Source organism: Asparagus officinalis, chromosome 5, assembly GCF_001876935.1.
Source record: "Asparagus officinalis chromosome 5, Aspof.V1, whole genome shotgun sequence".
Taxonomy (NCBI): domain Eukaryota; kingdom Viridiplantae; phylum Streptophyta; class Magnoliopsida; order Asparagales; family Asparagaceae; genus Asparagus; species Asparagus officinalis.
In genome coordinates this window covers 15,168,808-15,184,352 of record NC_033798.1, presented here as the reverse complement: position 1 = coordinate 15,184,352, position 15,545 = coordinate 15,168,808, and the positions used below count along the sequence as shown (strand labels likewise).

The window sequence follows — 15,545 nt, the reverse complement described above, 5'->3', positions numbered from 1 at the left end:
CATTTTTTTAAGGGCGAGGCAATTGGCTGTCGGCGGGGGTTTAGGACACACCGTCTTCTAGTTGCTGGCCGAGGCCGATAATGCTAATTTTTAGTCAGTACGTAAGTTGACTGGGCATGGCAGGTCAAAGTGTAGGTTGGCATGTACAGTGCTCGATTTAGTGAGTAGAGCCGACAAACACGCGCGTCGTCCTCCTCCTCCTCCTCTCCCATTCCCCTCTCCTCCCCTCCTCCGCCTCCCCTTCCCCCTCCAACTCCATCCCTTTCCCATTCCCCTCTCCTCCTCCTCCTCCGTCACTTCCATCCCCACCACGATCCCCTTCTTCCCCGAGCAATCCGTCATCACCTCCTTCTCATCCTGCCCCTCCCTCTCCTTCCCCTCCGACCTCCTCTCATCCCTCTCCTTTTGTCAGAATTTTCAAGGAAAATGATGTGAATTTAATAATTTTGAGAGGTTAAGAGGATGGAATAAATTTTTTATCAGAATTTTAAGAAAAATGATCTTATTGATAAGCAAGTCTTTAATAAAAAAAACTTATTATCACCGGATTTTTAAAATATACCAAACTGTTAATGGAGGGCGGAATAAAAATACTAATTTGGTAATTCGCCCTTTTTCAACTAACGCGCGTCAGGTCAATCCCACAACTGCAATCCAATCCTAAAATCTACCCCATTCAAGCCCCTCAGCTACCTCTCTCTCTCTCTCTCTCTCTCTCTCTTTCTCCATGCCTCCACTTTCTCTCTCCTCCCCTATCTCCACCTTCTCCCCTCTCCTCAAGCTCCCCACCCAATGCCCTCTCCTCAAAACCCCTCCCTTCACCCCCAAATCCTCTCTCGTATCGACCCCGACCTCATCTCCTCCCTCCATCGATCTCCGCTCGAAACCCTCCCCGGCCGAGAACTCGAGGACGATCATGGAGCTCTCGTCGTCGGGGACCCTCTCGGCGCTGACCCACGATGGCTGGCCCATCGGCGTTGGGGCCCAGTTCGTCGTCGACGCTGAGGGGTTTCCTGCGCTCTGTCTCAGTGAGCCCGGGAGGCTTCTCTCTGTCAACGGGCTCTCGAGCTTTCACGTTCAGGTGAAAAAAAAAATTCTCGAGCTTTGTCCTGAATTTGCTTGAATTTGTATCGAATTTGGACGTTGGCGGGTTTTAGATTAGTTGGGTTGTTTTTTGTTGTCATTAAAGTTTGTATATTTTATATTTGTGGGATGTCTCTCTTGATCCTCAAGTTTGGATTTTTTTTAGGAGGTTAGGGTCATCAGTTTTCATATTGCTGATTTCATTCTTGAATTTTTTGTGCACGAATTTGTTCCTTTGTTTGCTTTCATGTTGGAGTAATACTTTTGGAGATATATAGGGCTTTAAGGTTGCGTTTGTCTTGTTTAGGCTGTAGTAGGTCTATGAATTTGCTTGCATTAGTAACAATTTCAGATTTTAGTAGTTTTTAAATTTGTGGATTGTTTTTGTTAGCACCAACTTTGGATGTAGTTTTTATAGATTTATGCTTCTATTCTTTGAGCATCAAGGTTGGAACGTTTTACATTTGTGGGATCTCTCCGGACTTTAGGGGGGTAGTCTTTACCAGTGTTCTTAAAATTTTCTGGTTTTTGATTTTTCGTGGGAGACTATTTCCTTGTTTTGTTTTTTTAGCTTAGTTTTGTTTAACGATATGGTTTATAGATTGGTTGTTATAATTTGCTTGAGATTATGTTGATTTCATGATTTGATTTCTTTCCTTTTTTTAATAATAGTTGGAGCAGAGTGGGTCCCGGACCACACAATGTACTGTTATGGGGAGTTTGAAGAAGCCTGATGATGAGTTGTTCTTGAAGGTAATTTTGGAACAATGTACTCTGTCATTATGCCTTTTTGTTTCCACATAAAAAATTATGTTGGCTGTATTGACAAGAGATGGTTATGGGTTATGTAATGTGAAAGCTAGGTTACCCGGGTACTTCTATCATGAAGCCATATACCCAACATGTACACATACCAAAACTTCATGGAAACTTCTTGGATATACGTATACATTTATTTAGACATGTACTCAAGTATGTAATATATGTCTCAACATTTGTCATACACTTCTTAGTGTATATCCTTCACATCCATTTCTTGAAACTCGTAGACATGGGTCAGGTTTGTTTCACTTTTGGCCCATACCTAAGTTCAAAACTAATGATTTAAAGGATCATTTTGAGTGTCTAGTTCAAAAATGAGCGGTTTCCAATTTATAGTAATCAACATATAAAATAAACTTAAAAATGTGACAGACATTTTAATTCTAATAATTCTAATAACACATGAATTGAAGAGCAATAATGATATCATGTAAATTATTATTTCAATATATGTATGTCACTGTGTTTCTGTACCCTACATTTTACAAAATTTGTGTGTCCCATATGCATACTCGTATCAGAACCAGTACGTGTTTCCATGCAAGTTAGGTGGAAAGGTACAATGTTTTGAACTCTGAACAGTTAAAATGAAGTAATTCAGTTAAGTGACATAACTTTGCCGTTTCTTTCCATTAGTTTTGTCATAATTTAATGATGTATATTTGTTTTCAATGTCTCCATAGCTTGCTGATGATGGAGATTAACTTATCCTATTGCATCTTGCAGAAGCTTTGTGCTAAATGGGAGAAGAAGTTCGGAGAGGAAGTAGATAGGGAACTTGTTTACATGATATCAGTGGATAAAGTGCTTCAGATTGAAGACTTTAAGGAGGTAACTTTTTTAAACCAAGATCAATTCATCAGTTCCTGCTTTATAAAGTCGCTAGTAGCACCAAGCTATCACTTGGTCTTAATTGTTCAATTAGTTATCAATAATGAGATCCTACTTCTTAGAGATGCTTCAGCCAATTTGTTCCTTTTCAAACTATAATGTTTGATAGTTAAGTATTGTTAAGATCAGAACTTAGATTGTGCAGTCTTTGGTGTCATGCTCTGCTTTGTTGATAATTTCTTTGACTCATCCAAAGTTCTGGCTCATGATAACATTGTGGGCGCTTGCCTATGCGCTTAAGGTAGTGGTTACCCAGGATTTTGGTTTTAATCTATGAAAATTGCACATCGTTCATCTTTATAAGCCTTGCAATCTATCAACCATGTAAGGGACAAAATTCTATTTATCTTACTGCTTTCCGTCTTCTACTTGTATCATTAATTGCCCAAAATCTTCTCATATATTTGATAATTGATAATTATCTCATGTGCTCATTGGCAACACCTCTTTAGTTGTTCTTTTTTTATTATTTAAATGAGCTAACTTATTTGTTAGTTGTTGAGATAGTCTATGGTTTCAGGTATTTAATGATACGAGTCGCCGTGCGAGCACCTTTGATCATGGAATTATCAAAGGTGGTTTGAGAAGAGGATGACAGAAACACAAGAATAAGTCAGTATGTGACGAAAAAAAATTCCCTCTCTAGATTATAAGTATGAAAAAATTACAATCCCTCTATCACAATCTCACTAGAATCGAGAACAAATTCTCAATTCTCTCTAAACCCCAATCTCTCTTGATTAGAATCTCTCTTTGATTGCATCTGATTGATTAGAAACCCTAAACAATCCCTTATATAGGTGTAACAACGTGGATGGCAAAGTGGTAAATAACCAAGCCCAAACCCAACAGGAATTCGTGCAAACAGAAACCTAAACGAACCAGGAAACCTTCGATGAGTCGACTCACGACTGAGATGAGTCGACTCGTCCGAAACTGGACAAAACACAAAACCAGCAATGAGTCGACTCATGACTGAGATGAGTTGACTCGTTAGAGACTGGTGACAAACGGCTGAGTTTCGTGAGTCGACTCATGACAGGCATGAGTCGACTCAACCTGATGAGTCGACTCATGTACATGTTTGAGTCGACTCACGGGCTGAAAACTGGGTGCTTCGATTCTTCGATTCGTCGTCTCGTTCCACGCTTCAACTTACATTCCACTGTGTTATTTTATACCCCTATTCTCAAGCTATCATAAGAATCACCTATCCTCAAGCTCTCATGAGGATCGCTAAGTTCCGAAGAGAAGATACACCCGTATCATGGGTCCCCTTTTAGGAACTTGAAGTCCCATTCAAGTTAGAACTTCAGCTGAGGAAACTCGCGAGCTCCTTCATCCTTTCTGTACCATCTGGCTTCGCTAAGTTCCGAAGAGAAGATACACCCGTATCATGGGTTCTTTTTAGGAACTTGAAATCCCATTCAAGTTAGAACTTCAGCTGAGTAAACTCACGAGCTCCTTCATCCTTTTTGTACCATCTGGCTTTGCTAGGAACCTGATATCAACGTACAACTGGAAACGATTCATTCGTTCCTCGCCTCATCGGAGTCGTCTTCCGCTCCAACATGCAACTCATTTTCGATGGCTCGTCATGAAGTCTAATGCACATCGAGACGAACTTCTTACTTGCATTCACTAGGCTCTTCGCTCGCGTCACCGTCGCCAAATTTATCTCCCTCAGAAGAGACGTCGAACGAAATATGAACTTTTCACCATCCTTGGTGAATGTGTACTTCTGAGCCCGCCTTTCGTAGATCGCGTATCTATCCTACAAGTATGGATTGCCCAGTATAACCTGACAAATATCCAATGGAACGACGTCGCATGTGACCTCGTTAATATATGACTCGTGGAGCGTAAATCTAAAAGTACATTGATCAACTACATTCAGTCCCGTCTCCTTCTGAATCCACCCTAATGGATAGGGTTTCGGATGCTTGACTGTCTTCAGACCCAGCTTTTGAACTAAGACCTCAGATATCAAATTCTTTTCGCTGCCTGAATCAACAATGGTATCAATCAAACTGATCTTCACTTGCAACTTCATCACAAAGAGCTGCTCTCGGGGGTCTTCGTTCTTTTTCATGGCCTGTTTTTCTGCCATAAGATTAAGACTACTGTTGGGCTCTGTCATCCCAGGAATTCCTTCGGACCCTGTGTTATCACGTATGTCTTTTTCTTCTCTTTCTTCTTCAACCCCTTTGGCTTCAGATGATGATACTTCTCCCAACATCGATCAGCGATATGTCATCTCTTTCTTCTTCAACCCCTTTGGCTTCAGATGATGATACTTCTCCCAACATCGATCAGCGATATGTCATGTCTTCTCGCAGTGACTACAAATCCTTCAGATGATGATACTTCTCCCAACATCGATCAGCGATATGTCATGTCTTCTCGCAGTGACTACAAATCCGTTCTGCTCTCCTTGGATCACCCTTCTCCTCCTTATGTTTGGAACCACTAGACTCATCTCCTGTCTGTTTTGCGTCTCCTTTTGTTTCGTTGCTCTTTTTTTGCTTGCCTTCGATGGCAATATCCTTCACGCTCGCCTTTGTAATAGATTCGATCGTGAATAGTTTCATCTCCTTCCGGATATAATCGCTCGATCCCGTCATATACTTCATAAACACAGAATATTCCTCTATCGTAATGTTGAGGACCATCGCCTGCTGCTGGAACTCCGTGGTGTATTCTTGAACGGCTTGATTGATTCTTTGACGTAAGCCGTACCACTTGTACTAACGCTCTTCGAGGAACCCTACCGGATAAAATTGCTTTCTAAGTAGTTTTTTGAACTTGTTTCACGACGCCGTCTTTTTCTCCTGCTTGTAATAAGATTTCCACCATGTCAATACATGTCCCAAAAGCTTTAAAGTCGCGAACACGAGCTTCTCCTGGGATGAATATCCGTAGAGTGTGAAATAGTCTTCATCCGCTCGATCCAATCATCAAGCCTCTCGATGTTGACACTTCCGTCATAAATAGGAATCTCCACTTTGAAGTCTATCTTTAAATTCTAGTAAGAACCCTTACCCCCTTGGTGTGAAACAGACTTAACAATACGGGCCTCCTCATCTAAATCAGAATCCTCGCCTTCTCCATCGGACTCCACAAGTTTCTTCTTGCCTTTTGAAGAAGATTCCTCCTTGTTTTCTTTGTCTTGGACAAGATTGACGAGTTGCACGAGGGTTGAACCCATTGTCTCCATCTGCTTCTCCAATGCATCTAGCCTTGCTGAACTGTCTCCTTCAGTCATCTTCTTCTTCCTTAATTTCTGGACTCCTTCCATTGAAATAAGGATCTCGCCTAGCTTCTTGTATTGCGATCGAGTCAGAACCATACACATGATGCCCCATCTATCGGATCTAAGCGTTCTGATACCAACTTGATACGAGTCGCCGTGCGAGCACCTTTGATCGCAGAATTATCAAAAGTGGGTTGAGGAGGATGACAGAAACACAAGAATAATTCAGTATGTGGCGAAGGAAAATTCCCTTTCTAGATTATGAGTATGAAAAGATTACAATCACTCTCTTACAATCTCACTAGAATCGAGAACAAACTCTCAATTCTCTTTAAACCCTAATCTCTCTTGATTAGAATCTCTCTTTGATTACATCTGATTGATTAGAAACCCTAAACAATCCCTTATATAGGTGTAACAACGTGGATGACAAAGTGATAAATAACCAAGCCCAAACCCAACAGAAATTCGTGCAAACAGAAACCCAAATGAATCAGGAAACCTTCGATGAGTCGACTTACGACTGAGATGAGTCGACTCATCCGAAACTAGACAAAACACAAAACCAGCAATGAGTCGACTCATGACTGAGATGAGTCGACTCGTCAGAGACTAGTGACAAACGGCTGAGTTTCGTGAGTCGACTCATGACAAGCATGAGTCGACTCAACCTGATGAGTCGACTCATGTACATGTTTGAGTCGACTCACGGGCTAAAAACTGGGTGCTTCGATTCTTCGATTCGCCGTTTCGTTCCTCACTTCAACCTGCGTTCCACTGTGTTGTTTTACACCCCTATTCTCAAGCTACCATGAGAATCACCTATTCTCAAGCTCCCATGAGGATCGTTAAGTTCCGAAGAGAAGATACACCCGTATCATTTAAAGTCAATGTGATTAGACTTTTTCATATGGAAATAAATTGCTTCAGTCCTCTTTACATTTGAAAGAGCGGCAACCGTATAAGTTTCTTTATTAATCAGGTTCCCTAATCTTTTGTTGTTCGAGTTCAGTGCTATGCCATTTTAAGTATTTACCTCCTAAAGTGCATAAGTGATAGTGTTTCCTTTTGCTCCTTTTGTGTTGTCCTGTTGTCCCTCTATGAAAGCTAGTTGTTATAGTGACTTATCTTCTCCAACCTTGGTCGGTCCTCGATTGCATGAGATTATGTAGCTTATCTACATGACCAATGAGGAAGTTCGCTGTACTCATCCAGGATTCGCGTCCTCACTGTAGGCCCTTAACCGTGGTAGAGTGGCATTGAAAGAAATAAAAATAAAAATTGTAGCTGATAGCTAATGCAACTTCAAGTCATGCTTCACCTTATTCTAATGATGAAACAGTTTGGATGACGATAGCAATGACAATGATAGTATATTCCGAACGCAAGGGAGCTTCGAAACTTGTCGTTTTCATTTGTTACAGGTAAATGGTAGCACTTACAAACATAGCATAGGGAGATTTGTACTTTTCTCCTTTAAACCATGTTCTTGTTGTTGTGCGCGGCGGAAGCTTTCTAGGGCAACACGAACAATAACTCGAACTAAAACCACAAACAATATGCAAACCATAATCACAGCAAGAACACACAATTTACGTGGTTCGGCAAGTTGCCTACGTCCACGGGGCAAGGAGGGAGGAGTTCTTTCTACTAGAAATCAAAAGAATACAAATAGGGTTACAAATCTCTCAGACTAAACCCTAAAATAAAACTCTAGATCTCTCAAAGCTCTCTTACAATTGGATGCAATGATTCTCTCTCTTTGGCTGCTCAAATTCGTCCAACCTCTACCCTAAACAAACAGGTTTAGGTATATATAGAACTTACAAAACGAATCGGGTCGAAAACCTGAAAAACTGATATCCGCTTCGTCGGTCGACCGGACCGGTCGTCCAGAGAACCCCTCGGTCGACCGCACCGGTCGACCGAAACACCTGCGGTCGACTGGCCCGGTCGACCGACCTCCTTTCTGTCGCACAGTAAGCTTTGTACACGAATGCGGTCGACCGGACCGGTCGACCGCCGCCTGTTTTTCCTGATTCTGCTGCTGATGCTGAAATTCCTTCAATTCTCCACCTCGGCGAATGTTTCCACCAAAACTGAGCCGACACCAAACCATCCAATAGTTCCTCAACAGGTCCAGGAACAATACTCGAGCTGAAACACGATCTCCCCCCATCTTGATCAACTGATCAAACCGGCTGCATCTAAAGACTGCCTACGTATCCTCTTGCCCAAGGAATCAAGCCGAACGTAGTTCATAATAATGGCCTCCAAAGGCCTCAGCACTGAAGGATGTTCAAAAGCTTCAAACAATGACCAAATTTCACTCCTGAAACAACTTTGGTCAACATATCTGCAGGGTTGTCATTTGTGTGGACCTTCTCTAATATGACATCTCCATCATCCAAGACGTCCCGTACAAAGTGGAATCTGACGTCGATGTGCTTCGTGCGCGCATGATAAACCTGGTTCTTCGCCAAATAGATAGCCGACATACTATCACAATATATCCGAATAGTCTCCTGAGCAATCCCCAAGTCCTCCAATAATCCACGCAACCATAAAGCCTCCTTAATAGCTTCAGTAACTGCCATATACTCTGCCTCTGTAGTAGAGAGAGCCACTGTGGACTGAAGCGTGCAACGCCAACATACAGGTGCACCTGCCAATGTAAAAGCATAACCTGACGTAGACCGGCGTTTGTCAAGATCTCCAGCATAATCTGAATCCACATAACCAATACAAGCCTGCCCGTCCTTCTCATCCTTCTGAAACACTAAACCAACATCCACGGTGCCTCGAACATACCGTAGAATCCACTTCACGGCCTCCCAGTGACCCTTCCCGGGGTCATGCATGTATCTCGATACCATGCTCACGGCCTGTGACAAATCTGGCCTCGTACACACCATCGCATACATCAAGCTACCTACTGCACTAGCATATGGGACCTTCGACATATAATCTCTGTCCTCAACTGAAACAGGTGACATCAACGCTGAAAGCTTGAAGTGGGGAGCCAATGGTGTGCTAACTGCTTTTGCATTGCCATCAAAGCTGAATTTCTTCAACATCTTCTGCAAGTAGCTCTTCTGTGTAAGCTTCAATTTCCCCTTCACCCTGTCTCGCTCGATCTCCATACCCAATATCTTCTTTGCCTCTCCAAGATCCTTCATCTCAAACTCGGATGATAACTCCTCTTTCAGCTTTCGAATAGCCGAAGAATTCCTGGAAGCAATAAGCATATCATCAACATATAAAAGCAAATATATGAGCTCACCATCCTGTAGCTTGTGCATATAAACACATGGGTCATATGGGCTCCTTGTGTACCCTCGGCCAATCATAAAGCCGTCGAATCTCTTATACCACTGTCTTGGTGACTGCTTCAAACCATAAAGAGACTTCTTCAGCTTACAAACCAAATTTTCCTTTCCTGCAGCTTTGAAACCCTGTGGTTGTGTCATGTAGATCTCCTCATCTAAATCACCGTGTAGAAAGGCTGTCTTCACATCCATCTGGACCAAATCCAAATCCAACTGTGCCACCAACGCCAATAAAATCCGAATCGACGAATGCTTCACAACGGGTGAAAATACCTCGTTGTAATCAATGCCCTCAAGCTGTGCATATCCCTTGGCAACTAATCTGGCTTTGAACCGAATGTCCCCAATAGAAGATCCCTCCTTCTTCGCATATACCCACTTGCAACCAATAGCTTTCTTACCCTTAGGTAGATGTGCAAGTGTCCAAGTGTCGTTCTTCTGAAGAGACCGCATCTCCTCCTCCATAGCTTCCCTCCACCTGATCGAATCGGGGCTAGACTCTGCCTCCCTGAATGTGGCTGGAACCATATCATCAACGACCTCCACTGATAATGCATATGCGACCATGACATCATTATACCTAGCTGGCCGACGAATCTCTCTCCTCGGTCTATCTGCTGCAATGGTCCTCTGAACATGACCCTGTTCCTGAGTCCCATGATCTACTGTATCCTGTATCTGCCCATCTGTCATCTCATCTCCTCCCAGTGTCACCTCTGTAGGAGCCTCAATGGATACAGTGTTCTCTGGAGTGGGTGGAGTCACATCATCCTCCACCTGCTGCGATATCTCTCCTGTCTGGTCTCCCTCCACCTGCTGAGGGGTTCGAGGCCTCATCATGTACGCCTCGTCAAATGTGACATCTCTGCTAATAACTATCTTCTTGTCCTGTGGATCCCATAACTTGAAGCCTTTGACTCCATCCCTAAATCCCACAAAGACTGCTTTCCTCGCTCTCGGATTTAATTTGCCATCACTGACATGATAATAAGCTGGACACCCGAATATCCGAAGCGACTCATAGTCACTAGCCTCCGAACCAAACCAACGCTCCAAAGGAGTCTTCCCGTCTATCGCAGTGCACGGCAACCTGTTCACAAGATGGCTCGCATAAACCAACGCCTCGGCCCAAAAAGATCTAGGCAATCCACTCTGCGTCATCATACACCGCACCTTCTCCAGCAAGGTACGGTTCAATCTCTCAGCCACCCCGTTCTGTTGCGGTGTCTCTCGAACTGTGAAGTGTCTTCTAATGCCGTGATCCCGGCAAAACTGCAGAAACGGATCACTCTTGTACTCTCCACCGTTATCTGAACGTAGAGTCTTCACCTTTCTACCTGTCTGCAGCTCCACTTTCTTTTTCCACTCCACAAAAATATCCAGGACCTGATGTTTATGCTTCATCGGGTATACCCAATTCCTCCTGGAATAATCATCAATGAAAGTGACAAAATAGTTGGCCCCACCAAGAGATGTGTTCTTGGAAGGACCCCAAACATCCGTGTGAATATAATCCAATGTACCTTGGGTGTTATGAACAGCGGTGCCGAACTTCACTCTAGTCTTCTTCCCAAGTACACAATGCTCACACAATTCCATCTTGTAGGTCTTAGCACCTTTCAATAGCCCCTGTTTAGCCAATGACTGTAGGGACTTATCTCCTGTGTGTCCAAGTCTCATGTGCCATAAGGTGGTAGTGTCCTCCTCTGTAGTGATAGAAGCTGCCAGACCCCCTGTAACTGTCTTGCCCTTCAAGTAGTATAGGTAGTTTTCCCTGACACCTCGCATCACCACCATAGAACCCTTCGTGACCTTCACTGTAGCATCCTCTAAGATCACTCGATATCCTGCTGCCTCCAAAGTCCCAAGAGAAATGATGTTCTTCGTCAACTGCGGCACGAACCTCACTTTCTTCAATTCCCTTACTACACCATCATGCATCCTGATCCGGACTGAACCAATACCACCAATAGGGCATACGTGATCATTACCCATAAGCACGACATCCCCTCTTTCCAGCTCCTCAAAGCTAGAAAACCATTCTCTCTTAGGACAGATGTGATATGTAGCTCCCGAATCCATCATCCACTCCGTGGAATCCGCATAGCAAACCGACGGTAAAGCAGGGCATGAATAGCCTGAAGAATCTGAATCTGAATGCTCACCAATAGCTTTTGCAACATTCACTTCTGAAGCTTGTGCAGCTTTCCCCTTATTCTTTCCGGCTTTTTCTTTCCACTTTGGGCAGTCAATCTTCCAATGTCCTTCTTCTTTACAATACCGACATTGATTTCTACCAACACTCTTATAGGCACTCCTATTCTTTGACTTTGAGCGGTTGAACTGACGACGGTTTGGATCTCGGCCTCGAACTGCTAACGCATCTCCCGATGCCTTCTCGGAGGGTTCACCATCACTCTTCCTCAACTCATAGTTCACCAAAGCTGAGGTCACCTCCTTGTAGCTAACTGTAGTTCTTCCATTGATCATAGTGAGAACGAACGTACCATAATCATCTTCGGGCAACGAACACAGAAGTAGCATCGCCTTGTCTTCATCCTCAACTATAATATCAACATTGGCCATATCTGAAAGTAGCTTAGTGAAATTGTTGACATGCTCCCTGATGGAAACCCCTCTCTTCATCTTGAACTGGTAAAATCTCTTCTTCAAGTGAAGCCGATTCTCAATGCTCTTCGTAAGATATTTCTCATTGAGTGTTTCCCACATCTTCTTCGCCGACGTCTCGTTCATAACATCATAAATAAGATCCGGCGTCAAGCATGACCTAATAACACCACAAGCTCTACTGTTCATCTTTCTCCAAACCTTATCCTCCAACTCAGCGGGTTTCTCTTTTAACTCAAGAGTCTCCTCCAAATTCTGTGCATCCAAAGCATCCATCACCTGACACCTCCACAATCCAAAATTGATCTTGCCATCGAACTTCGGAACATCAATCTTCGTGTTATTGATGCTCAGACTCTGTATCGCCTTTGTTAGAGACGAACCTGACGTGCTTGCATCTCCCATGTTGTCGATCTAGCTCTGATACCAATTGTTGTGCGCGGCGGAAGCTTTCTAGGGCAACACGAACAATAACTCGAACTAAACCACAAACAATATGCAAACCACAATCACAGCAAGAACACACAATTTACGTGGTTCGGCAAGTTGCCTACGTCCACGGGGCAAGGAGGGGGGAGTTCTTTCTACTAGAAATCAAGAGAATACAAATAGGGTTACAAATCTCTCAGACCAAACCCTAAAACAAAGCTCTAGATCTCTCAAAGCTCTCTCACAATTGGATGCAATGATTCTCTCTCTTACCTCCTTCCAAACGCACAGGAACCCTTGTGCACGAATCCGGTCGACCGGACCGGTCGACCGCCGCCTGTTTTTCCTGATTCTGCTGCTGATGCTGAAATTCCTTCACTTGTGAGTTCAGTACTTAAGCTTCACAGGAAGTCTATCGTGAGGTATCTATGGATGATACTATTTGTCTTGATTTACACACCTAAATTGGTTTAAAAATAAGAGATGGAAGTAGTTTTAAAGTGATTTCAGTGATAAATGTTAAACTATATGACAATAACACTAGAGTTCAAAGATCACTGTGAAGACTTCGACATGCTACCTTTTTCTCTTCATTTAAGGCGGGCCAACCTACAAGTTTACAACTGTATCATATCATTATAAGGTTCAATATAATTGTAACAAATTTATAGTTAAAAAGGGAAGACGTTCATGTGTTATCTGCATGACACAGCACACTTCTTACTACTAGCTTCTTTCTTCTCTGAGCGTTATCTACTGTAAACAACTTTATCGGAGGCATCAAACCAAACCAAAAGTATACTTAAAAGTATCTATTTCTCTCATACTGCTTATGTTTCAATCATTAGTTTTCCTCTTGATGTTTCTTGATTTTAACTCTGAATTGCAAGTATTTAGGAGTGGGAAATACTACAAGTTGAGCTTTTAGATTCCTTCTCCAACTTTTATGCTAGTTGATTCTTGCTAATTTCTAATTCATTCATGTGACTGCATTTACAGAGTTTTGGAATCGATTCGTAGAACAGTATAAACTATTAACATTATTGTTGAAACTGCTTATTTGGAAAGGCCAAATCCATCTGGCTAATAGGCAGGGAATTCATGTAAATTCATCTACTAAGTTTGTCTATTAACATCTGCACATGGCTTCCACTGTATACGATGTGCACATTAATTGGAGCTTTGCGTTCGATTAGCTACCAGAGATTTCAGATTTAATGATAAAAGATGCTAGACTTACTCGAAAAGGCTTAGATAAGTTCAATCGAGTTGTTTAAGTGAGAGATGAATTTTTTCCAGGAAGGCATATGGGTTACATCTTCAGAATATCTAAATGCACAACCAGATCCTCTTCGAAACTTTGCTGAAAAAATTGTGGAGGAGATGAATTCTCAACATGTTGAAGATGTCCAGCGGTTATGCAAGGTTTATGTGGAGTCAGAATTTCAGGTATGGGACTATTATGAACATAAGCCACAAATTTTATAAGCTATATAGTTCCCTCAAATGCTATGAGCTGCCTATCTATTCCCTTAACTGTTATACCGCCGTGGTCTTTTTTTCCCCATCATATATTAGACGATTACTAGTTGAAATCTGATGCGTTTTGGTAAAAGAAATAGTACCTTAATAAATCTGCATTATTTTAGCATTACTTTGATACACTGAAGGGATGGTAAACCTCATACTACAGTTATTATGATCAGTCAATTCCAGCTTAGATACAGGGTATCTTTCAAAGCTTTACTTTATGCACAAATTGTTGGGTTTGTTATCAAGTAACATAAGGTTTTTAGTCTTGTCTACCGAGAAGGTTCAACATGCTAATCTTTTCCGCTTGTCAAATAGATTTATTGCTAATCTAGCGAAATTTTCAGGATTTACTCCTTGGTTGTGTGAGCTTAAACTATTTAACAATAATGCTGGATTGTTCAGCCACCTAATTAGTTGTATATATCTGTGGATTTCAGCAAATATGAGGTTGATAACCAATAAGAAATTCGTTCGGTCCTTTATGGACTTTTGTCGGATTAAAGTGGTGATCCTTTTCTTACTGCTGTAATATGGTAATTTTTTTTTAAAAATTGATGACCTCTACGGCTCTACTTTATTACAAAGTTTAATATGTCGATATGCCCCTACTTGTAAGTGGAACTGTTCAAGTGTTGCCCAAAAAATGTTCTTTATAGTGTTAATAAGATCATCTCTAACTCCCATTAGTCTGTTAAGTCAAGGTTTCAGCTTTTTAGACTATTTGCGCAAAAAGAATTTCGTTAGAAACCTAGTGCTTGCATTAAATATTGAACAAAGAAACTAGAACTACATTAAATTCAATGTTCAACGTTTGATATATCATCTTTCCTTGACATCTATATCCAATGTCAGGCAACAGCTGCGAAAATAATATGGGTAGATCGTCTAGGGTTTGACTTGTATCTATACTCCGATGAGGGAGTGTTTGCAGCAAGAATTCCTTTCCCGAGAGAAGTTACAGACGAGAAGGGCGTCAAATCTTCGTTCAATTTGATGTCTCATCTTGCATGGGAGATTGAGAAAACCTATGCCATTCCAGATTTTGAGAAGGTAAAGTGCTTGAAGAAGATAAGGTAAAGTTTGGTTGTTTTGCGGGATATGTAACGTGTTATATATAGAGCTCTTCTGATTGTATGCATTCTTTGGTCACGGTGATCTGTAATGAAGGTCGTATTTATTCTTTTTGGCATGTGACGTTGTAAAATTATTCTTTGGAAGAAAATGAGTTTTCTTGTTTTTTTTTTCCTCGAGATTGTAGTAATTGTGATTGAGCATATGAAGCTTAGTCTTGTTGCCGATGCAGCAAAGGTTGAATCTGACGTGTCACAAAAGTTTGATGTGCATGAACACGTATATGAATAAGTTTAATATGTCCTATTTACTAAATTGGTGTATTCATTTATGTATGTTAAACTATTTATTGACCCTTGTATCCATAATCTCGGACGATGTTAGTTTTTATCCTAAATTTTGAGGACGATCTAGTGATTCTTTTTTTTTTAAATTTTTTTAGCAACTTAATTTACATCATTGTTGCCATGAGACATCTTAACTTTAAGAAAGAAATGTCGACTGGA

General features: G+C 41.7%; 1 protein-coding gene across 1 annotated transcript; it reads left to right on the top strand.

Moving 5' to 3' along the window:
• LOC109843467 (glutamyl-tRNA reductase-binding protein, chloroplastic) lies at positions 640-15,213 on the top strand. The gene is made up of 5 exons (XM_020412396.1): positions 640-1,081; positions 1,756-1,836; positions 2,632-2,736; positions 13,735-13,884; positions 14,821-15,213. Exons 1-5 carry the CDS (start codon positions 728-730, stop codon positions 15,043-15,045), a joined length of 915 nt encoding a protein of 304 aa, XP_020267985.1. The 5' UTR covers positions 640-727; the 3' UTR covers positions 15,046-15,213.

What these genes read in the sequence shown, in the direction of transcription:
- LOC109843467 (XM_020412396.1), top strand. Translation starts at nt 728, where the DNA reads ATGCCTCCACTTTCTCTCTCCTCCCCTATCTCCACCTTCTCCCCTCTC. An exon ending in ATGATGAGTTGTTCTTGAAG is followed by an intron (nt 1,837 to 2,631) that starts GTAATTTTGGAA and finishes TGCATCTTGCAG; the next exon opens with AAGCTTTGTGCTAAATGGGA. An exon ending in ATGTGGAGTCAGAATTTCAG is followed by an intron (nt 13,885 to 14,820) that starts GTATGGGACTAT and finishes ATCCAATGTCAG; the next exon opens with GCAACAGCTGCGAAAATAAT.